At 43.5% G+C, this 23,436-nt stretch overlaps 1 protein-coding gene across 1 annotated transcript in view; it reads left to right on the forward strand.

Moving 5' to 3' along the window:
* The window catches only part of ACTN2 (actinin alpha 2), an 80,391-nt gene that overhangs the window by 50,394 nt on the left and 6,561 nt on the right, over positions 1-23,436 (forward strand). The window contains exons 12-19 of the mRNA XM_056852410.1: positions 2,221-2,371; positions 9,348-9,456; positions 9,789-9,929; positions 11,119-11,301; positions 12,792-12,926; positions 15,138-15,317; positions 17,708-17,854; positions 23,162-23,227. Of these exons, the coding sequence (XP_056708388.1) occupies positions 2,221-2,371; positions 9,348-9,456; positions 9,789-9,929; positions 11,119-11,301; positions 12,792-12,926; positions 15,138-15,317; positions 17,708-17,854; positions 23,162-23,227 (1,112 nt within the window). The remainder of the gene's footprint in view (positions 1-2,220; positions 2,372-9,347; positions 9,457-9,788; positions 9,930-11,118; positions 11,302-12,791; positions 12,927-15,137; positions 15,318-17,707; positions 17,855-23,161; positions 23,228-23,436) is intronic.

Consider the following 23,436-nt stretch of genomic DNA (forward strand, 5'->3'; position numbering starts at 1 on the left):
TGGCACAATACTTCTTTCCCGATGGAGTAGACAAGATTTGTAAATCTTGAATGAGGTGCAAACTTTCTTTTGGGTGGAAAAAAGGGGGAAGAAAGGGGTACTACAAACAGTGACCTGAAACCAGCATTCATAGTCAGCTGAAAAATTGTATATGCATTGTTGCTGTCAGCCTAATTCCCCAACCGGAGCCATAACTCAGAGTTGTACACACACACAGTAATGAGAAATAATATGAGATCAAGACAAGATTTTCCTAGTATGTTATAAAGCTATATATACACGTTAGTTGTACATATATCACCGAGTTTCTCTGGGTTAGTGACCAATGTGATGTAACTTGTGACAAGCAGTACGTTATCTCCATGCCCTTTCCTCTTCGAGACCTTTTCCAAAATTCCTAAAAATGTGAATTGACAGCTTCATATGTTCATGTGTTCATGTGCTCTTGAACACATGAACACATGAAGCTGCCTTCTACTGAATCAGACCTTTGGTTCATCAAAGTCCACTCAGACAGGCAGCAGCTCTCCACAGTCTCAGGCAGAGTTCTTTCACATCACCTACTCACCTAGTCCCTTTAACTGGAGATGCCGGGGATTGAACCTGGTACCTTCTGCATGCCAAGCAGAGGCTCTACCACTGAGCCATGCCCTTCCCCTCTTACACTTTATTGAGAATTTTCATGCAGCTATTTAAAATGTGGGGGAAAATAAACTAGCAGTTCCCTCTGATTTTCTTTCAAGCTGTGTCTTCTCCCTCCCCAGTTCTGAAGCACACACCTAGCAGCATTCTACAGAGGTTAAGAGTGTCCGACTAGGATCTAGGAGACCCAGGTTTGAATCCCCACTCTGCCAGGGAAGCTTCCAGGTTGACCTTGGGTTTGTCATTTTCTCTCTCAGCCTATCCTACCTCACAGGGTTGTTGTTGTGGGGATAAAATAGGAGAGTGCCAAATGTAAGCTGCTTTGGCTCCCCATTGGGGAGGAAAGTGGGGCATAAATATCTAAAAAAAAACCCAAAGGAATACTGTAAAGTCTGCTGCTCATGTGGAGGAGTGGGGAATCGAACCCGGTTCTCCAGATTACAGTCCACCACTCCTAACCACTACACCACCAAATAAAAAACTACACACAGAGATTTTTTAAATCCTGCATGTAGAACAAACACACAAAACAATACAAAAAGCTATGAATGCAGAGCTGATCAACACTTCAACAGTGAGTCTTACATAAAATGCAGAAAACAATACATTTTGCATGCAGAGCTGAAGCTTTTCATGCAGGCCAAAGACAGGAACTTGGACATGGTCCTGTTGTTGTTGTTGTTTTTTACACTTCTTCAGTTTCTTCAGTGAGTGTATAAATAAACATACCATCCTGCATAAAGATCTTCAGTGGAAAAGCTTCATAAACAATTTGTTAAATCTTAAATTTTGGAATCCTCAAGGTTCCTGTACCGGTGGGAGGTTTTTGGGGTGGAGCCTGAGGAAGGTGGGGTTTGGGGAGGGGAGGGACTTCAATGCTATAGAGTCCAATCACCAAAGCGGCCATTTTCTCCAGGTGAACTGATCTCTATCAGCTGGAGATCAGTTGTAATAGCAGGAGGTCTCCAGCTAGTACCTGGAGCTTGGCATAGGGTTTGCAGGTCCCTCTTTGCCACCTGCGGGAGGTTTTTGGGGCGGAGCCTGAGGAGGACGGGGTTTGGGGAGGGGAGGGACTTCAGTGCCATAGAGTCCAATTGCCAAAGCGGCCATTTTCTCCAGGGGAACTGATTTCCATCGGCTGGAGATCAGTTGTAATAGCAGGAGATCTCCAGCTAGTACCTGGAGGTTGGCAGCCCTAGCTTGGCAACCCTACTGTACACTAGTATGTAGATTTTGGCTTCATCATATAATACACAGTGAATTGTTACATTCACCCCCCCCCCCAGTTACAGTGTGTGCTTTGGCATTTTTTGTTTTGTTTTGTTTAGGCAGATGAACAAGCCTAATGTCAATGGAGGCCCTTTGTGGGATGCTGGGCTGTGTCCGTCGGTGCAGGCCTCTGCCGAGACACTGTCCCCGAAACAAAAGGGTCGATTTGGGACGCCTCGGCCCTTTGCCGCGCCAGTCCCAACCTGATCCTGTCTAATGCTGGACCGAGTTCCAAAGAACCTTTGAAGTGGGCTGAAAGTCGTTAGCTTTATTAATGGCAATCCCTTTGGTTGTCTTTCCTCCTGCTAGGCAAAGAACAGATTCTGCAGCAGAAGGATTACGAATCTGCTTCTCTGACAGAGATCCGGGCTTTGTTAAGGAAACATGAGGCTTTTGAGAGCGACTTGGCGGCTCACCAGGACAGAGTGGAACAGATCGCTGCCATTGCCCAGGAGCTGAAGTATGTTCCATTTAGAGGCACACAGCTGCTGACATTTACCCGATAAACTCTTTCCAATAAATCCGATAGTGTCATAGGTACAAAGTAGGAATTCCACGGATAGCTTGCAAGTGTTCTTATCTTGGCCTGCTCGTTGAAAACCTGACTTCTTTCCTCTTAGACTAAAAATAGAGGCACCTTAGCAGGGCAAAAGATTTGAAACCTAACTTAATAATAAACCTTTGCTTCGGTCCTTTTCCTCGTCAGTGGGGGTTACCGCATTATGTATTCCCAGCGATGTATTAAGAGATTGAAAATGTTATAAAAAAGACTGTACGCACTTTGTTTGGCCCCTTTAACTGTGAAGACGTCTTCCAACCATTTTTTAGCCGTGGCATCCAAAAACCCTTTTAAAGCAATGTTTTTTATAACATTTTCAAACTCTTAATGCATTGCTGGGAATACATAATGCGGTAACCCCCAAGTGATTCTGGCATTAGCTCTGACTTCACGGGCTTTGCTTGAGAGAAGCTAGAACGAAAGCTAACCTTGCTGGGGCGATTTGTTTCATTTATTTTCCTGTGTGTATCTCATGGTTCAAAGGAATGTTTCAAAAATAACTGGTTTGCAGAAACCATTTCATTTCAAAGATACTTTCACACACATACCCTACCAGTTTATTTACTCCTCCCCGATCCAGAAATACAGATACGGATCCTGAGGCACACAACAGAACATTTACTCAGCATTCCCATTGCATTTCACTTTTAACAACTCAGTTTGAAAAGCTGCTTGTGATTAAGCAAGGAGGGAGGTGAGCTATTTCTTGGCCAGGCTGCTTTCACACAGGAGCAGGAAATGCTGCCCCTGCTGTGAAAGAAGCAGCAACTGAGATTGTAATGTCCAGGGACAGAATTCATGCACCCCATCCCTGCTAGGGTTGCCAGGTTCCTGCTTTGGGTGGGAAATAGGGTTGCCAACCTCCAGGTGGTAACTGAAGATCTCCTTCTGTTACAGCTGATCTCCAGGCGACAGAGATCAGTTCCCCTGGAGAAAATGGCCGCTTCGGCAATTGGACTCGGTGGCATTGAAGCCGCTCCCTCTCCCCAAACCCTGCCCTCCTCAGTCTCCACCCCCAAAGTCTCCAGGTATTTCCCAACCTGGAGCTGGCAACCCTAGTGGGAAACCTCCTACCTTCTGCCATCCCATCTCACTGCCACTCACCTGGGCAGTGGGAGAAAAATGATGGGGAAATGGGGGTGGTGGTGATTGCTGGTGTCTTGACATGATAAGGTTACTTTTGGCACAACCAGAAGCGATGACATCATGTTGCCGATAGTGATCTAGCATTCAGTTCAAACTCTATTCCTCAACTATAGAGTTTTGGCCGAATGCTAGCATGATGCTGGCAACCTCATCATGTTGCCATTCAGGCCCTCCCCACAGGTCAGTTTCTTGCTAGTTGTCTGCCTCATGCTGGCAACCCTAGTCCCCAAACCACTTGCTGCTGTTCTTGCCCTTCCCTATGCCCTTCCTGCTTGTCAGGTTGGCACTTAATCTGGTGGGGGCAATATCAGGACTCCCTAAGGTTGCCAACCTCCAGGTAGTAGCTGGAGATCTCCTGCTATTACAACTGATCTCCAGCCGATAGAGATCAGTTCACCTGGAGAAAATGGCCGCTTTGGCAATCGGACTCTATGGCACTGAAGTCCTTCCCCTCCCCAAACCCCTCCCCAAAAGCTCCCACCGGTGGTACTTGGCAACCCTAGTACTCCCACAGCCTGGCAAACCCTTTACGCCCCAACATCTCAGCCAAGGGTCACAGCATGTTAAAATGGCTAGGGGCGGGGGGAATGAACACTGAAGCTGAGTATCACCATTTTGAAGCCGGTGCTAAGCTCCCCCTGCCCTCCAGATTGGCTGCAGGCAGAGTTTTGACGCAGAATATCTGCTCTGTTGTCCTATTTCCATTTTAAGTTGGAGCAAGGGAGGCATTTCTTTGCTCTGCGTTAAATGGGAAAGCCACACGAACCCTGCTTGGAAAAAGCACAACGTTGGGTCGAAACTCCTAAATAAAGCATAAAATTAACAATTGCCATTGTACTCTCGTGCAATAACGTTCTAATGATCTATTGCCACAATCCCCTAGTTCCTCTGAATACCCAGCTTTCATTTTTTTAAAGGTACTTGTCTAGCCTTTTTTTGGTGGCAGGCAATGAAAAGGCCAGAGACGGTACTGTTCAAAATGAAAACCGGGAAATCAGAGGCCACAGATCACTCTGATGTTATTGCGATAGTGCAATAGCAATTGCCAATTTTTAAAAAGCCCTCTGATGGCATGGAGGGAGTATGGTGACTGCCGGGGGCTGACAAAAGGAAAATAGCAACAATGTGATTGGGGCCTTCTAAAAGATACACCTCCCTGTCCAGATGGCTTGCTAATGCACTTGGACGGCATTCTTCCTTGAAAGATCGTATCAAACCAGGTTTGAGAAAGAATATACAGCGGACAGGGAAAGCTTTGAAAATGAAGAATCTGAGGAAGACATTGTATAAGTGCTCTAATACCCTATTCCCAGGTACAGTTTGTAAGCCAAGGCAGAAAAATAAAACCTCTGTGGGGATGTGGTCATTGAAATGAATGGGAATGAAAAGCACTTACCTTTGGCTGAGTTATACCATTCTTTCTGTAAGTCAATCATTCAGCCAGTCAGACCCACATAACTCTGTACACGATTGCACTGTAAATAAGTGACTACTTCTGAAACCCTTGAACTCGTAGATTGATCGGTACCAAATATAAAAGACTAGTCTGTCCTTAAAAAGGTAAAGGTAGCCCCCTGTGCAAGCACTGGGTCATTACTGACCCATGGGGTGACATCACATCCCAACGTTTCCCAGGCAGATTACGTTTACAGGGTGGTTTGCCATTGCCTTCCCCAGTCATCTTCCCTTTACCCCCAGCAAGCTGGGTACTCATTTTACCGACCTCGGAAGGATGAAAGGCTGAGTCAACCTTGAGCCGGCTACCTGAAACTGACTTCTGTTGGGATCGAACTCAGGTCGTAAGCAGAGCTTTTGACTGCAGTACTGCAGCTTACCACTCTGCGCCACGGGGCTCCTAAATCTGACCTTACCAACAAGAAAATAGTTTTACTGAGGCTAATGTTTATAATTTCCTGAAGTAGTTTTTGCAGAATAGGAAGGATTAGTAAAACCATTAGCCTTTCTCCCTGGAGATGATTCTTAAAGATGTGTGGACTGAGAAACATTGACGATACTCTTACAGGTTATTCACTCTGGCCTTCTGAGAGACGTTGTTCCCTTCTATGTTCTGGGCCAGCAGCGCTCCATATTTTCTGGTCCTCATCTCTTGGCAGTGGGAAGCTGTTATTTTTGGAGAACAATTGGTGTGTGACTTTGAGCCATGCTGGTTATAGTTCAGCATCAGCTCTTCCATTTTTTTTCTTACAGCAGCTGAGTCTGCTAAGAGCGTAAAGGTTAAAGTTGTTAAAGCCTTGTTGATCTATGGCATTTGGATAAAGGCTGTGTGTACGCATAATGAGAGTAAACCCACCCTAGTTCAGAAAACCACTGCTGTGTGCCAGATCATAGTTCTCAGAAATAGTAGCCGCGGAGTTATTATAGGTTTTGGATGCAAAGGGATTCAAAGAGCAGAAATTAAGGAGTGGGAGCTTGATTTATAACATAAAAAGTGACTGTGTTGAACTCCACAGCCCAGTAGACTCAGGGCCCTCCTAAATGCTGATTATTTATTCTGCTTAATTAGGGCAAAACTTTCTGCACATGCTTTCTTTATCATTTATTTTACACTAAATACTATGGCTCGGCTCCCTTTTTCAACTATGCAGAAGTAAAACGTCACTGGCCCAGTGTACATATGGACAGTAAGGACATTTTTGCATGGTAATTAGCAGCGCATTCCAGGCTGAATTGCCCCGCACATTTTTTTGAATTTTTCATGCTGAACCATCGTTCCGGAAGTGACTGCGAAGCCGGCGCATACCTGCTTCGCATTACAAAAGAGCCCATTTGACGCAATCTTTGGAGTTTGCCGCGAAGAATCCCCCTGAAGGAACCATGCAAAATAACAGTGGCGGGTTAGCTATGCACATGTTAATGGCAAACAGGAACAAAGGAGCAGGCAAGTGGGGGGATTTCTCCTTTTGCGTCGGGACCATGAATAGGCATTTTTAAAGTCGCATTTTTAAAAAGAGCTTTGAGCGAGCATCGAAATTGACCGTGCATAAATGGCCTAAGTGAAAAATAAAGCTGAGAGACACCCATGAAATTGTGCTTTCCCTCATTTACTGACTGATGGCCGTGGGTGCCAATGGACTCTGACCCCCAGAGCTCTCCATTTAAGCTGGCACCAAAAACAATAATAAAACAGCACATTTGTTCATGTAAATGCTCAAATACTGTTGACTTAAGACTCACTTTGATAAAGCTCGAGAATGACTCCTCCAAAGAAAGAAAATCTTCCCTGCTCACTCAAGGTTTGGATTTAACATGGTGTTCTCATGTTAAACTAACTCCCAGACTCAAATTGGCATGTACTCACATCATTACAATGTCTGTGATGAATATTGCCAACAAAGAGTCCCCTAGTAGCAGCCAAGAGCTAAATGTAGCAGATGACGAGATGCTTATAAAAGTGAACAGAGGTCTCACTGGAATCACCAACCCCGTCTGTCATCAAACTGGTCTGGACAAAATTTTGCCTTCAGTTTCAAAACTAAAAGCCAGGACTCAAATGTGGAGCTATTTCCTTGAGCCCAAAGGGCTTTGTACTTTTTCTTTTTGAACAACAAACTCCCACCCCATAATCACATGGCAAACTGAAGAGGATGCCAAAAGCAATTTCTGATATGGTAAGGGTATAAGCTGTAAAAAAAAAAGTAATAAATCTTCCTGACGTAGTTTAAGTCACTTGTGTGAGCCTAGGAGATATTTAGAATAGATTCCAGCCCATTTATGCATAGTAGAAATTATTGCAGTTCAGTATATAAACTTGGGTCTAGAGTAATGCTACTGCCTCCTACAGCAACCTGAAATGTCCCCCCACATCCTCTTCCTGGGGTTCATCTTGGGCAGCCATGAGAAGAGGAGGCAGAGGTCCCACAGGTAGAAGTCCTTGATCTCATGGAAATGTTAAACTGGATCCAACCCATAAAGATGGCGTAAATTATTAGGGGTAACTAGTATTATGATGTCTAGAGCTTCTTCCCAAGATTTTTTAACAGACAAAGGGTTGGATCCAGTTATGTGTGAGCAGAAAGGAAAATGTACTTAGTGCCGTTCTGCTTGTGTAAGCAATAACACAAGGGCTGCAGCAGCATGTTGCATTTCCATATAATTCTTTGATGGAATAACAATGCAATGTGTATGTGGAGCAATGGAATGTACAACAGACAGGTGACATGATTTTATTTAATTTGCTTTTGAAGTTGTACCAGAAGAAATACTTTGTGCTATGTCTTGTGCACACAAAAATGATAGTACAGGTACAATCACTTTCACTTAGCACAGGCAGACAGTGATGACTACTCTTAGTCCTTTTGCTTGCACAAGTACTGTTGCACATGTGGAAATCTTCTGTGGGATCTTGGAATCATAGAGCTGGAAGGGGCCACACAGGCCATCTAGTCCAACCCCTTCTTAATGCAGGATCAGCCTAGACTAGAGCATCCCTGACATTCTAGGCATCAAAATAAGGAGGCAGCGTAGTTTCAAATGCCCTGGCCTGGATAGCCCAGTTTAGCCTAATCTCGTCAGATCTCAGAAGCTAAGCAGGGTCCACCCTGGCAAGTATTTAGATGGGAGACCTCCAAAGAATACCAGGGTCGTGACTCAGGGGCAGGCAATGGCAAACCACCTCTGAACGTCTCTTGCCTTGAAAATTGCGCCATCAGTAAAAAAAAAAAAAGGTTTCAAACAGGAACACAGTTTAATAAGTATAGTTATTTCCCTGTCTGGAGCTACAGTGGGTACAACTTCCTCTCTCCTTGTTCCTGCCCTCACCAAGTCCTGGAATGGACTAGGGTAGTCTAAAACAAAGCTTCTTAAATTGTGGGTCACGACCCCATTTGGGGTCACGTAACTAAATGTGGGGGTAGCGATTTAATTAAAAAAAATTCTTTTATTATTTATCAGTAAATGTTTGATTTGTATACCTGTTTTATATACCTACACACCCTGGGTCATGTAAAAATTTCTCGGTTGAAAAATTTCTTGGGTAAAAATTTCTCGGGGTCATGAGTGGAAAAAGTTTAAGAAGCCCTAGTCTGAAGCACCCAGATTAAAGGAACAGAGTTGTCAAAACACCCACACAAGGATATGCCCTTCACACCTGTGTACTGTACTACATGAACATGGGGGTTGCCATAAGTCGGCTGCTACTTGACGGCACTTTACTACTTTGATAGCACTTTACACTACCACCACTTTCCCTCCAAATTCCACAAATACTTTCTCCAGACAGAACCTATTTATGTGCGGGATGTTAATTCTATTCCGCATCAGAAACTGCAAACAGGACAGTGAGTAGTTAGTTATTCTAGACAAATACCCCTAGGAAAAAATACTGAGAGCCAGCATGGTGTAGTGGTTAAGAGCGGTAGTTTGAAGCAGTGGACTCTAATCTGGAGAACCGGGTTTGATTCCCCACTCTTCCACATCAGCGGCGGATGCTAATCAGGAGAACCAGGTTGATTTCCCCACTCCTACACATGAAGCCAGCTGGGTGACCTTGGGCTAGTCACAGCTCTCTTCGAGTGCTCTCAGCCTCACCCACCTCACAGGGTGTTGGTTGTGGGAAGGGGAAGGGAAGGTGATTGTAAGCTGGTTTGATTCTTCTTTAAGAGGTAGAGAAAGTCGGCATATAAAAACCAACTCTTCTTCTTCTACCCTCTTGGTATGGACTCAGGTGTTTTGTGGTACTTGGCCATCTGTAATGTATTCCTTTCTCCTTTAGTGAACTGGACTACCATGACGCTGCAAGTGTCAATGATCGATGTCAGAAGATTTGTGATCAGTGGGACAGACTGGGAACACTCACTCAGAAAAGGAGAGAAGCACTGGAGGTGAGACCAATGAAAAAATTACCTGCTTTAAAAAAACATGACGTTATAGTGGAAGGTATACCATTTATTGAGAAATGATATCTAGATACCTAGAGCAATTCCTCCCTCCCAGTGAAGCTACTGGGGTAATCAGTAGTGCATCATGATTGTGATACTTACATAGGGAGGGGGGAAAAAAAGAAGAAACCAACCCTTTGGCTTCATTGTTCACATTGGTTGGTTCCGTTAAACTTAGTGGTCCACCCTAAAAAACCTAAGTCAAAGTGAGTGTATGTTTGTAAAAAAGAAACAACCACATTCATTTATTCAATTTCTGCGCTTCTACTTTACAGAGAACAGAGAAGTTGTTGGAAACTATTGATCAGCTGCACCTGGAGTTTAGCAAGAGGGCTGCTCCATTCAACAACTGGATGGAAGGTGCCATGGAAGACTTACAAGACATGTTTATTGTTCATAGTGTAGAAGAGATCCAAGTAAGACCAGCCTATGGTTTTTATTTTGTGAACCTAAGTTAGGGCAGATGTTTCCTTTTGGCCCTATTAGAGATCTGTAGAGGACCGGGTCACTTTGACCTTTTGAGGCTCCTAGCCATAATAAATCTTTTAAAAAATGACAATACACAATGCATATAAAAACAAGTTGCAAAACTTACTAAATGCTAAAAAAATTAACAAATGTCTAAATCTGAAGCCTCTTTGGCTCTCCTTCCCCTACAATTGACCCTGATTGTAAAGAGAAAGTCCCACACCGCTAAAGTAGTGCTATAAAGGATTGTTTCCTTTTCCTTTCCTTTATCCCTTAGAAGTTCCTTGATCTATTGATCTTGAGCAGCATATATCTAATGTTTGAGGGATATAAGGACCGAAACAAATCTTGCCACTGACAATGTAGCCTTGGGATCCCTGTCACTTAGTAAAAAAGGCGTTATGTCAGACTCAGAGGCATTAGATTTATATGTTAAAAGGGGAGAGATATAATGTGATCGAAGTTCCTTGTAAAAGCGACATTCCAAGAGGGCATGAGCTAATGAAGCAATAGAGCAAGAAGAGCAAGGACAGGTCCTGTCTGGATATGGTATATTCAAAATTCTGCCCTGCATAACCATAGAGGGGTTAGCATTCAGTCTAGCTAAACAGAAGGCTCTAGAAAGACGAGGATTGTCAAATAATAAGTATAAGCAGGCAAACTACATGGTGGTGGTATTCCAAAGAACTGGGATGAATAAACGCGGCGAGCACGAAAAGTAGTGCTGTTATAATCAAGCTCTTTAATGCGCTTTTTAATTTTGGTGAAAGGAAGGACTGTTTCAAGTGTCGCTTGTTCTTATTCTTGTTCTTGCTTGTTTTTCCCTGATTTCACTTTCACACATGCTGAATTATGCCCTTTCAATCCACTTTTAATGCACCTTAGCGATCATTTGCAAGTGGATCTTGCCATTTCACAAAGTAAAATCCAGCTGCAAAGTGCATTGAAAGTGGATTGAAAGGGCATTATTCAGCATTAAATCTTCAGAACTTTACAGAGGAGGGCCTGGTAGGGTTGCAAACCTCTAGGAGGGGCCTGGCAATCTCCCGGAATTACAAATGATTTCCATTTTACAGAGATCAGTTCCCTGCTCAGTGGCTTCACATCTATGCTGAGTTCCCTCCCCTCTGATTTCAGAGTCTGATCACTGCTCATGAACAATTTAAAGCCACTTTACCTGAGGCAGACGGTGAAAGGCAAGCTATACTATCAATCCATAATGAAGTGGAGAAAGTGATCCAGAGCTACAGCCTCCGAATAAGTGCCAACAATCCTTACAGCACAATCACGCTGGATGAGATACGTACCAAATGGGAGAAGGTACTGTAAGCAAAAGCAGCAGAAATGTTTATTGGTTTATGGTAATGCGTGGGTGGAAAATACCAGGGCATTCCCCAGATATGGAACAATGGATTTTTATCCTTGGCTCTATATTTTGACGATTCCAATCCAGCACTAGTAGCATGAAATCTTGTCTTGAATATGAGACATTGTGCCACTGGTGTTATACTGAAGTTAGTAAAATGCATGAGAGTGGAAAGAATAGCCATGCTACTTTTTACAAAACAGGACTGAATTAATGTTCCAGTGCTGACTTTGCACAATGGGGGGTAGTGGTGAAGATGGCTAGTTGGCTTCTTCTTCTTCTTGCTGTCAAGTCACATTTGACATGGTGACCCCTGGTGGGGTTTTCAAGGCAAGAGACGTTGGGAGGTGGTTGGCCATTGCCTGCCTCCACGTCATGACCTTGGAGGTCTACCATCCAAAGACTTGCCAGGGTCCGCCCTGCTTAGCTTCTGAGATCTGATGAGATCAGGCTAGCCTGGGGCTATCCAGGTCAGGGCACTAGCCAGCTAACAGTATGTATTTTATACATTTCAAGTGAAGGTTCCTGGAACAGCAGGTAATGTACCGGTAGCAGTAGTTTAGTTTCCAGCCTGTTCTCAAGCTAGCCCCATAACCGGTTTGAGTGCCTGGTAGTCTGGGGAGGGAATATGGAGCCCTTATTTGCTGGAGAGGCCCATGGAGGTGGGGAGATGAGGTTTGACACCTCTTGGCACTGTTATATGTGCAGATGAATATAAATGAAGCCAGGGTGGGTTTGCCCAAAACGCTGGTAGCGATGATAGGCTGCTTGTTAGCAGCGACGCACACTAATTCAGGGGTGTTAAATGATATCAGCCAGTAAATAAAGTAGTTAATCCACATACTGGTGTCTCATGTCGATATACCATTATATTGATATATCCTTTCCCTAGATTCAACAGCCACTGGCTATCCATCAACCACTTCACACTTTAAAAGGGGAAATGAAATTTAGTTTTTCCTTGTCACTATAAAGAGAAAAGTTGCCACGTCCCTCATGCAATTGTCCGATCTATTTGACGGCAGATAATGCAGTATCCGCTACTCAGAAAGTGTCTTTAAATGTTTTATCCAGGGAGTGATATATTTGTTTCGTGCAATATTATTTTGTGGACATGCTAAAACAATGTGGGCTGGGAGTCTGTTTGAGCTGGACAAAACGGGCATTTTCGTTCTTCTGCAGTAATTTTATTGTATCGCCCTTGATACAATAAAATATATTGATATATCAATTACTGATAAAAAAAACTCCAAAAAGCCCACCAGTGGCGTGGGGGAGGGGGCAGCTGCAGTGGGGGCTGGGGAAGGGAAAAGGTAGGGAAGCCCACCATCTGGAAACCCGCCCACTTGGCATTTCCCCTTCCACAGTCCCCTTCCCTTATGACTGCTTTCCCTCCTCCCCTACTAGCCAAGGTAGCTACTTGCAATTTCTGCTCGCTTTGCAGGTAAAACAACTTGTGCCCATAAGGGATCAATCGCTGCAAGAGGAACTGGCTCGCCAGCATACCAATGAACGCCTACGCCGGCAGTTTGCTGCTCAGGCCAATGTCATTGGGCCCTGGATCCAAACCAAGATGGAGGTAAACATTTACAGTTTTCTGGCAGGGTATAGAAAATGTCAAAGGCCTCCGTCATTGTACAACTGTTTTCCCGCAGCTAACACTTTGATTTTATACCACCATTAGTTTCCTTTCTTTGCGGTAGCGGAGTATGGCAGAGAACAGAACAGTGACACAGTGCCTGGCGGGAGTTGCAATTTAAGTGAAGACGGGGATGTGGGGAAAATTGATATGAATAAACAGTGCTAAACAGAGGCTATGGGACACTGCCCTTCAAGCTGACAGATCAAGGGCTCACTCAGTTCCAGTAGTGGAGAACCGTATTAATTTTTTGGCTCCCTCAAATTATCTTTATGCCTTAGATTATCCCAAATATCGGAGAGCCTTTACTTTGGCCCTCTTCAATGCCCTCCCATCTGTTCTTCTTGAAGGGAGACATTCCCGTCTCCCTTATGAACTCCGCCTCTGTCCTTGTCAATCTGGAATGGTGGAAACAGTTGAACATGTTCTTTTACAGTGCCCATTTTATCAAGACATTCGTCCAATCCAATTGTGTCTAGCTTACCAGATAGAGATAGCCACACTATTTTGTTATTAGATGATCGTGTCAAAGATATTACCTATCAGGTTGCGAGATTCTGTGCCAGGGCTTGTGTAATAAGGCAGAAGAAGCTGTCATAATGTCTTTCATGTTAAACAGATCATTTTATCAAGTGTTGTCGTAACTAAGTTTTCGATTTACTTGATCAAATATTAGACATTTTAAAATTATTTATGATATTTCTTTTTGTGCAAGCTGGTCATTGACCATAATAGATAAATGATGATGATGATGATATAAATGTCAAGCACTGGTGACGGAATATTGGGGATAGAGTGGGGCAGAGTCTTTTGGCGGTACTGGCTAGAGTGGTTTTGCCAGGGGACTTAGGGAGAGAGGAAAGAGAAAGGGCTTGGCAGATAGTCTGGGGAGGTTGTTTCAAGCAAAGGAAGCAGCATGATTGAAGGCCCAGAGACAGGAGAGGAAAATGGACCAACAATAGATGAGCTTGTGCAGATGGAGAGAATGGTAATGCAGTATTTACTCTAGTGCAAGGCTAGTTTTTCCCCCAGGTATGCCATAAACAAGACGGGGGACATCTTACCTGTGCATATAAATTACAGTTATGCCCTAGGAGTGTGCGGCTGTCCTCGACTAGAGCCAGGGCTTTTTCTGTCCTGGCCCCGGCCTGGTGAAATGCTCTGCCTAGTAACATCAGGGCCCTGCAGGACGTGAAAGAGTTCCGCAGGGCCTGTAAGACAGAGCTATTCTACCATGCCTACAATTAAGGACAGCCACAGATGATATCAGTGCTGGCCTCCCTACTCCCCCACCCTTATGTCCTTACAACTGAAGTTATAGAGGGGTGGATAGCCGACCTGGTTTGCCTTGGTTTCAGCATCTCTTGCTACAGCGGGCAGTATATTGCATGGTGACCATTTGTTTTTAAAATGTTTTAAATTTTTTCAGGAATGGTATTTACGGTTTTAAATGCTTTATTTTTATATTTGTGGTTTTAATGTTGTTAACCTGCCCTGAGCCCAGCCTCAGCCAGGGACTGCGGGTTATAAATTTGAAAAATAAATAAATAAAATTTGGGGGGGGATAACTTTGTAAGACAACCCACCACTCAGAATTCAGGGTTGCCTTCCTTTTGGATATTTACACTAAACATTACAAGACAATGGGAGAAAAAAAGAGAAATGGAGATGCTGATATTTATTCTCCATGGAGAGTTCCACCTGCTATATAGAGCTGCCATATATTTGGTTGCTTTTGGGAAGAACCTGCTGCTAATGCACCTGTAGAGGGCAAGGGTATCACGCTCCCTGATTCCCTTCGCTTGCACACTGAGAGAAACAGCAAGGCAAGGTCTCTGAACAGTAGAGAGGATCGCCTTTTAGCCTAGGCAAGTTCACATACCCTGGCTCCCCCGCTTCCTGTCATGTGACTCTGGTATCCCCTGTGATGCCACATGCCTACATCTCAGTTGGCTGCTGCTGGGTTCCAAGTCTGGAACCTTTGAAGACCATTGTGTTAGAGGCATTCAGGCAGGTTGTTTTCTGCAATTATTATTATTGCTGTAACCCTTATTTTATACACCGACATGTGAGGGGAAATTTATTTTGGATTCTTTCACTATAAGCTTTTGTAAGGTCATTAATTTCTCCCTCCTCCCCACCTTGCGGCAGGAAATTTCCCGAAGCTCTGTTGATATTGGAGGGCCCTTAGAGGACCAGATGAACCAACTGAAGCAATGCGAGCAAAATTTCATCAACTACAAACACAACATTGACAAACTGGAAGGAGATCATCAACTGATACAAGAGGCCTTGGTGTTTGATAATAAGCATACTAATTATACAATGGAGGTAGGTGTGGAGTCCTTTCTGTGCCCTTTGAGTATAAAATGTTCCATTTCAGATAAGCAGTCTTCATATTCCATTATTTTCAAGGTGGTGGTAGCAACTATTCTCAGCTCATAGGGCTTTCGTGTTGTCTGGACGTTTTTAAAAACCAAGGTTACTTTCATACAGTCCTAAAACGGCTGTACATAGACTGGATGACGACGACAACGATAATAAATAATCATTTTATGGGTTTTTAAAGGAAGCATTTCTCACTCAATAATCCCGACAACAGTCCTTCAAATATGCTAGAATTATCTCTGTCTTATAGACATGTAAAATTAGACATGGCAGAAGCATATCCATATGTTTTAAGACAGATATGCTCCAGTTATGTAGAAAGTGGGGGATAGGCCCCAATTTTAACAGGAAAGATGGAATGCAGGTGGTGAGTATAAAACCCTTCTTCTCCTGAGGCTTGCCTTTTTGTAGCCCCCTTTCCAAAACATTTTTCTCCCTACTGAGTATATCTCAGGTATCAACTTGGTGGAGGGAAGATCTGTCAGATCTCGGAAGCTAAGCAGGGTTGGTACCTCGAAGGGGGACCACCAAGGAAGAGTCTGCAGAGGAAGACAACGGCAAACCACCTCTGCTTCTCACTTGCCTTGAAAGCCCTTGTAGGGATCACCATAAATCAGCATGATGTAGTGGTTAAGCGTGGTGGTTAGGAGTGGTGGACTAATCTGGAGAACCGGGTTTGATTCCCCACTCCTCCACATGAGCGGGGGACTCTAATCCAGTGAACCGGGTTGGTTTCCCCACTCCTCCACTTGAAGCCAGATGGGTGACCTTTCTGTATCCCCTAAAATGAATTTTAAAAAGGAAGCTTAATCCGTTTTTTTGATTAGGAATTGACATGTCATTATAGAATTATCACAACCTGTCTATCAGATTTTCTAAATTCCCAGGTTTCATTTTAAAGAAGAATACAAGTTGTTTTTTATATGTCAACTTTCTCTACCACTTAAGGATGAATCAAACCAGCTTACAATCACCTTCCCTTCCCCTCCCCACAACAAACACCCTGTGAGGTAGGTGGCGCTGAGAGAGCTCAAAGAGAGCTGTGAATAGCCCAAGGTCACTCAGCTGGCTTCATGTGTAGGAGTGGGGAAACAAATCCAGTTCACCAGATTAGCCTCCGTCGCTCATGTGGAGGAGCCTGGAATCAAACCTGGTTCTCCGGATCAGTGTCCACCACTCCAAACGACTGCTCATAACCACTACACCACACTGAATTAAGTTTCTAGCTCATTTTACTGCATAGATATTCCCCGTATTTCTCCACAACAAGTGCTACAGCTTTACTTTTTTAAAAAGTCAAAGGTGGGGAATTCAGAGTACCAGACAGATTGTTATAATGTTAGAGAACCAGTGTGGTGTCGTGGTTAGAGCATCAGACTAGGTTCTGGGAGATCCAGGTTCTAATCCCCACTTGGTCCATGGAAGCTTGCTGGGTGACTTTGGGCCAGTCATCCACTCTCAGCCTAACCTACCTTATAGGGTTGTTATGAGGATAAAATGGAGGAGGGGTGAACAATGTAAGCTGCTTTGGGTCTCCACTGGGGAAAAAGGCAGGATAGAAATGAAGTAAATAAAAATAATGCTATAGTGATGGGTGGGGCTAGAGATGGTACCTTTTGCAGGACACAGCTTAGCATAAGGCTAAGGTAGATACTGAGGAGTTTTAAAACTGTAATTGATATGTTTTAAATTGTTGAAATCTGCTGTAAGTCACCCTGAGCCTGACTTGGTCAGGAAAGGGCGGGATAGAAATCGAACAAGCAAACAAACAAACTACCATTATATATAAAAAGATCTCTCTGGTGGCAGGAGAAAGGATACTGATGTGGGTGGAACCTGGAAGATCTGGATTTCCCCATCCACATGGGTGCCATCCCAGCTTTGCTGCAGTCTTTCCCAAAGCGTCACAGAAAAGCAGGGCTGGGAAAGATCACAGGAAAGATGGGGAAAACAACCAGTGTGTAAATGGCTTCTGGTAGATTTTTTTACGGTAATATCCTTTTGGAAATTACGGCTTCTGATGGTTTTTTACGGTAATTATTTTCCATGTAACATTCACACAGCAGTTTTCGCTGCGTTTTCCTTGCTTCAGCACCCCCCCCCCCATGCCACCAGAGGGCTTTTTGGAACCTTTAAAAATATTGTCAGTTGCTAGATCACTTTAGTGCAATACAGTTATAATAATCTATTGCCATGATCTAGTAACTCTTCTGAGGTTTCATTTGAAAAAGAGTTAGTCTTTAGCCCTATTTTTTCCAGCTTCTGTAAATCTTTCAGTTCAGTTTCTCCTGGGCTATCCTTAAAACACATCTTCCCCCCCACTTCTCCTACAGCATATACGTGTTGGATGGGAGCTGTTACTGACCACCATTGCACGGACCATCAATGAAGTTGGGAATCAAATCCTCACAAGGGATGCCAAAGGCATCACACAGCAGCAAATGAATGAATTCCGAGCATCATTTAATCACTTTGACAGGGTACCGTAATCTGTTTTCTTCTTCTTTTAACCTGAAGGCAGCGTTCCAGAAAACATCTCTGTGTTTATCTGCTACTGTGTTTTTTTAAAAAAGGACACGCTTTTAAACAGATACAAAGATTGGAAATATGTAATAATAACTCCTCAGCAACCAGGTATAACAGAGATCTATAGATCTCCAAGACTATCTCACATTCAGACACCTTTTCCCTAGCCTAGGAATGCCCCAGAACAACTTCAGATGTCTTATTTCCCATATGTTGTCACTTCTATACCAATATGAGAGCTAAATATTTCATACTTTTAGAAGTACCTAATAATATCTTTGATATTGTTCCTGTCCCCTGCGCTTTCACCACTTTTTTGCTCCTCTCCATTATCCTCATTTCTGTGGTGAATAGTTTTATGCTGATCGGCTGACACTATTTGATATGGAGCGCTGGGGCTGTAATAAGCCTTATCAGGTGGCTCCTCACCCATAATTGTTAAATGGTGTTTTAAAATCAAAAAAATTATTACGCGGATGGATTAAGTACCCACTTCTAGGCTAGAATTGTGCCGTATTGTTAAAATCTACATAAATTATATGTTATAAGCTATTAAGGTGACTGAAATAACTGTGTATTTTTATATGGACTATAAAGTGAGATTTTAATTTTAAAACAATGACCATCCTTAAAATCTTCCTTGTAAGGCTGTCACATATTAAAATTGTTTATAGAAGGAAATAGAATAGCTTTCCACTAAACTATTGGAATAGGATTTAATGAAAGGGCATTCATATATCTAAAGCTTTTCTCCCTCTCTCATAATACCAGAACGCGGGGTCACCTGCTGAAGCTGGAGGGTGAGAGATTCAAAACAGATAAAAGGAAGTATTTCTTCACACAACACATAGTTACATTGTGGAACTGGATGTGGCGATGGCTGCCAACTTGGAAGGCTTTAAGAGGGAAGTGGACATGTTCATGGAGGATAGGGCTATCCATGGCTACTAGTCAAAATGAATACTAGCTATGATGCATAACTATTCTCTCCAGGATCAGAGGAGCATGCCTGTGATATTAGGTGCTGTGGAACACAGGCAGGATGCTGCTGTAGTTGTCTTGTTTGTGGGCTTCTGGGAGGCACCTGGTTGGCCACTGTGTGAACATAGTGCTCTACTTGATGGGCCTTGGTCTGATTCAGCATGGCTTTTCTTATGTTCTTATGGGTGATCTAGAGGAATCGTGTGGGGGGTGTGTGTCAATTGGGAACCTCCCCCAAATCTCCCCCTCCGGGATTCTCTGAGTTCAGGAGTCTTAGCAAGCTGATTCCTCAGACCTTCTTTTCCTCTTTAACTAAGGTGGTCCTCAAGAATGCAGCCCCCCATTGTCCCTGCCCCCTTTTGCAGGGCATTACAAGGTGGAGCCTGGGGCAGACCCACCCCTAGGTGCACCTTTAAAAGGTAGGGCCCCAGGCTGTCCAGAAGGACAGGACAGGCCTCTCCCAAACGGTAGAGGAGGGGGCTTGTGGTGAGGGAGAGAGGGGCATAGGTGAGCAACCTCCACCCGCCTTCCTTCCTCGACAACTGACCTGCTACAAGGGCATTGGGGGTATGGCAGCCCCAGACTGATCCTCAGAACATGACAGACTGAAAACACCTTTACTGACTTGTGAGTGTAAACCTCTGCTAAGTATAATGCTGAGGTCATGTTCTGTTAGTCGATATATCAACACCGTGGCAGTTAATGTTAGTTCTAGCTTCAAAAAGTCCTCTATATTAACTGTTAACTTTCCAAATTCTATCCCATCTGTGCATGACATCCCTAACGTTCACCTACATTCCATACCAGCTTCATGAACTGCTAAAGATCTTCTGTCATGTTCTCACAACCATCCCTCAGCTCCTAGACATAATCTTACACAACTCTCGCTGCTTTTTGTAGCAGTAATATGTTAGGTGTTAGAGTAATTGCTAAAAGGAATGACAGAGAACGACTACTGGAGCTTGCTTGTAAGTAGCAAATCCCCTTTATTTGAATGTTTTGCAAGGGTCTTTTAGAAAATCTGGGCATTCCGATCGTTCTTTGGAGGGGAACCATGGCATCCCAGTAGTCAATCCCTGTCATTCTTTTTAGCATCGCCCTGTACAAAGCACAAAATGGAAGAACCGACCCTATGGCTTGATGCCTGTTCCTCAGGCTGAGCAAGCATGAATTAATGGGTAAGGTTAAACAACTGTCTCTGGCTGCCTGGCCAATTCACATCTCTGCAAGGGTCTTCTGTTGCTCTGTAAAGTAAGGAAATCTTGCCTGGGGAAATGCCCATATTATTTAGAAAGAGCTACAAAACCCAATTGATTCAATCTAATTAAGTCTATTGCTTCTATGAGTGCTAGATGAGGTACTTATGCAGAAAAAATAAAAGGCATTCCTGAGTTTAATTAGTGAAGGATAAACAGTAAAGAGCCATAAAATTAAGATTTTGCCAGTAAAATTGGCTTTAAATACTTATGCACAGCAGAGCCAATTATTATCTTTGATCTGGTTTCCCTGACTCTGGGCCGCCTAAATTAGATTGTAATACCGAGGAAGTGTGTGTATGCATGTGTGTATGAGAGAGGACCTTTCATGCAGCTGTTTACTCACACAATAAAACGAGAATTTGTTAGTCATTTTTTAACATGGCTACCAGTCTGGAATTAGTCATCTGTTGTTCATGATCTAGATGTCTTCTTTCATGGTAATGTTTTTTTTTTTTTAAATGTAGGAGTACTGAATTTTCTGATAATTCAAATTACAAGATTTTGTATTTGGAAAAATTCAGTTCCAGTAATTGTTACCATTGCCATATGAAACATGCAAGTGACATGAGTTCCTGTCAAATATAGTACCATATATCCAAGTGCCCCTTCCTCATATGCCATTTGTGAGGGTTCTTTCTCATTTTAATTAATTTCTGTTATGCTTTAGAAGAACAGTAGTCAAGTGGTAGCCAGAGGGATCCATCCTTCCTTCCCAGGGGAACAGTACAGGTTTTCCATCTGCCTCTTAACATAGCTGTACATTAGGAATGCCATATGCTGGCTGGAGAAAATAAATACAAAACAAAACGCTGTCAGCTGCAGAACATTTCTATGTGGTGAAACATTCGTTTTTGGTAATTCCTAGAGAGGACTGATGTCACGCTTGGGTTTTACTGGAAGTGATGTCACACCTTCATCAATGCCCCCTATGTCCCTTTCCCCCCTGCACCTGGCAACCTCACTGTACAGCTGGGTGCCCTAGAGGAATCGTGGTGGGGACAGGCAGAGCCTGGGGTATACATAGCTGAATCCAGGTGGCCCATGGATGGTAGTAGGAATGATCATCTTTGAACTCTGTTTAACCCCACGGCTCCAGCAAATGCAGCCCTATACCTAGAGTTGCCAATCTCCAGGTGGTGGCTGGAGATCTCCCGCTGTTACAACTGATCTCCAGGCGACGGAGATCAGTTCATTTGGAGAAAATGGCCTCTTTGGAGGGTGGATTCTATGGCATTATACCCCATTGAAGTCCCCCCCTCCCCAGTCCCAGCCCCTTTCAGGCTCCACCCCCAAAATCTCCAGGTATTTTCCAATCCGGATCTGGAAACCCTACCTATACCCCTTGTGACACACCAGGCAGAACACAGCCCGTCACCATATATGATCACCCATGGGGAGGTGGGAGAGGCTCAATAAATGTCCTGCTTGTCTTCCTACCTGGGACTACAGAAGTAGGGGAATTTGTCAAGCCAATTGGCAGGCCGCAATGCATGGGTGGTAGATTGTCTATGGCTTGGTGGATTTCAGACTGTAAAGGCCTGGACTAGGGTGATAAACCGATGCTGGGCCATAGAAATAGAAGCCAACAGCCTAAAAAACCAGGCATGCTACACCAATAATAATAATAGCAGTTATTGTCCCAATGCCACTTCTCCATTTTGGAATTTCATCGGTACATTCAGAATCCATTTCAAATTTTCTTTCTTAACTTTCAGTCACGTCTCTCACCGACTGCTCCTTATTTTTAATTTCCTTTTCAACTCTATGTTCCCTCCTCTCCATTCTTCCGATTTGTGTTTCCTCAGTAAACCTTGCCCTTTTACCTACCCAACCCTTCTGTTATCTTTTTGGAATTCTCTCCTGGTTGATATTATCCCTGGTTTTTGGTCTATATTCAAAACAACTTCTGACTAGTTGGTAGGGTTGCCAACCTCCAGGTACTAGCTGGAGGTCTCCGGCTATTACAACTGATCTCCAGACAATAGAGATCAGTTCACCTGGAGAAAATGGCCACTTTGGCAATTGGGCACTATGGCATTGAAGTTCCTCCCCTCCCCAAACCCTGCCCTCCTCAGGCTGTGCTCCAGAAATCTCCAGGTATTTCCCAACCCGGAGCTGGCAACCTTACTAGTTGGGTATTTTCTCAAGGTTTCCCAGATAACTTGTTTTTTACTGTTGATTTCTCTCTTTTTTTTGTTAGCCCCACATGTGCCAGTGTTGTAATAAGTCATCCCTATGTAATGAATGGTTTGATAGCTTTTCTTCCTTCTTTCTGAAATAAAAGCCTGGTATAATAGTTTTTCATTTAAAAATACCAGAGTATAGAAAGGAACACACTTCCACTGAGTACTAGGGTTGCCAGGTCCCTCTTTGCAACCGGCGGGAGGTTTTTCGGGCGGAACCTGGGGTGGGCAGGGTTTGGGGAGGGACTTCGATGCCATAGAGTCCAAAACCGGCCATTTTCTCCAGGTGAACTAATCTCTATCGGCTGGAGATCAGTTGTAATAGCAGGAGATCTCCAGCTAGTACCTGGAGGTTGGCAACCCTACTGAGTACGTATTTGACTATGTTGAATCCATATTATTTTGAAATATTGCTTTAATTTGGAGCATATTCTTCATCAGTAGTGTAATAGGCATTGTCTAGTAGGTGTAATTTTTCCATTAACGTTCCATACCCCACTATCTGAGAAAGGAATCGCGTCTTCACAACACAAGGAGCTTGAGATAAGTGACACTGGCTAATTAAGGACATTAATCTTTTTCTTTCCTTTTTCTTGTCTCTGGGTCTGTTCTTTCCCTGTGTGCAATTGTTTCTATTCTCCCATTATTTCTGGTGATATGTTTGTTTGTGTCTGTTCTTTGTCCTATAAAACTGACATATCTCCTTGGACCTCGTGCTTGAATGAAAATCCTAACTGCCTGATGATGGGTTTCTTAACGGAAACGGTGATGGCCTCCTGCTTGCTTCTGGTACCTCAAATCTTGCTATTGTGTTCCACATACTCCTTCCCACCAACAGAAGAAGAACGGGCTTATGGACCACGATGATTTCAGAGCGTGCTTAATTTCTATGGGTTATGATTTGGTATGAAATTTAGCTTACAATGATGTAGTTTTGACATGTTACCAAGGCAGTATGTTGTATTATAGGTGCCCTAACAGCATCTCCAGTATTCCCTTTACACTGCAGAGGCTATAGTAGAATGGATATAGTATATATAGTATATGGATTCAAACTCCCATTACCCCAAATTCTAGATTATCAAATACAATTATTTGTTGCTGTAACAGTAA

Source organism: Euleptes europaea, chromosome 7 (assembly GCF_029931775.1).
Source record: "Euleptes europaea isolate rEulEur1 chromosome 7, rEulEur1.hap1, whole genome shotgun sequence".
NCBI classification, from domain to species: Eukaryota; Metazoa; Chordata; class Lepidosauria; order Squamata; family Sphaerodactylidae; genus Euleptes; species Euleptes europaea.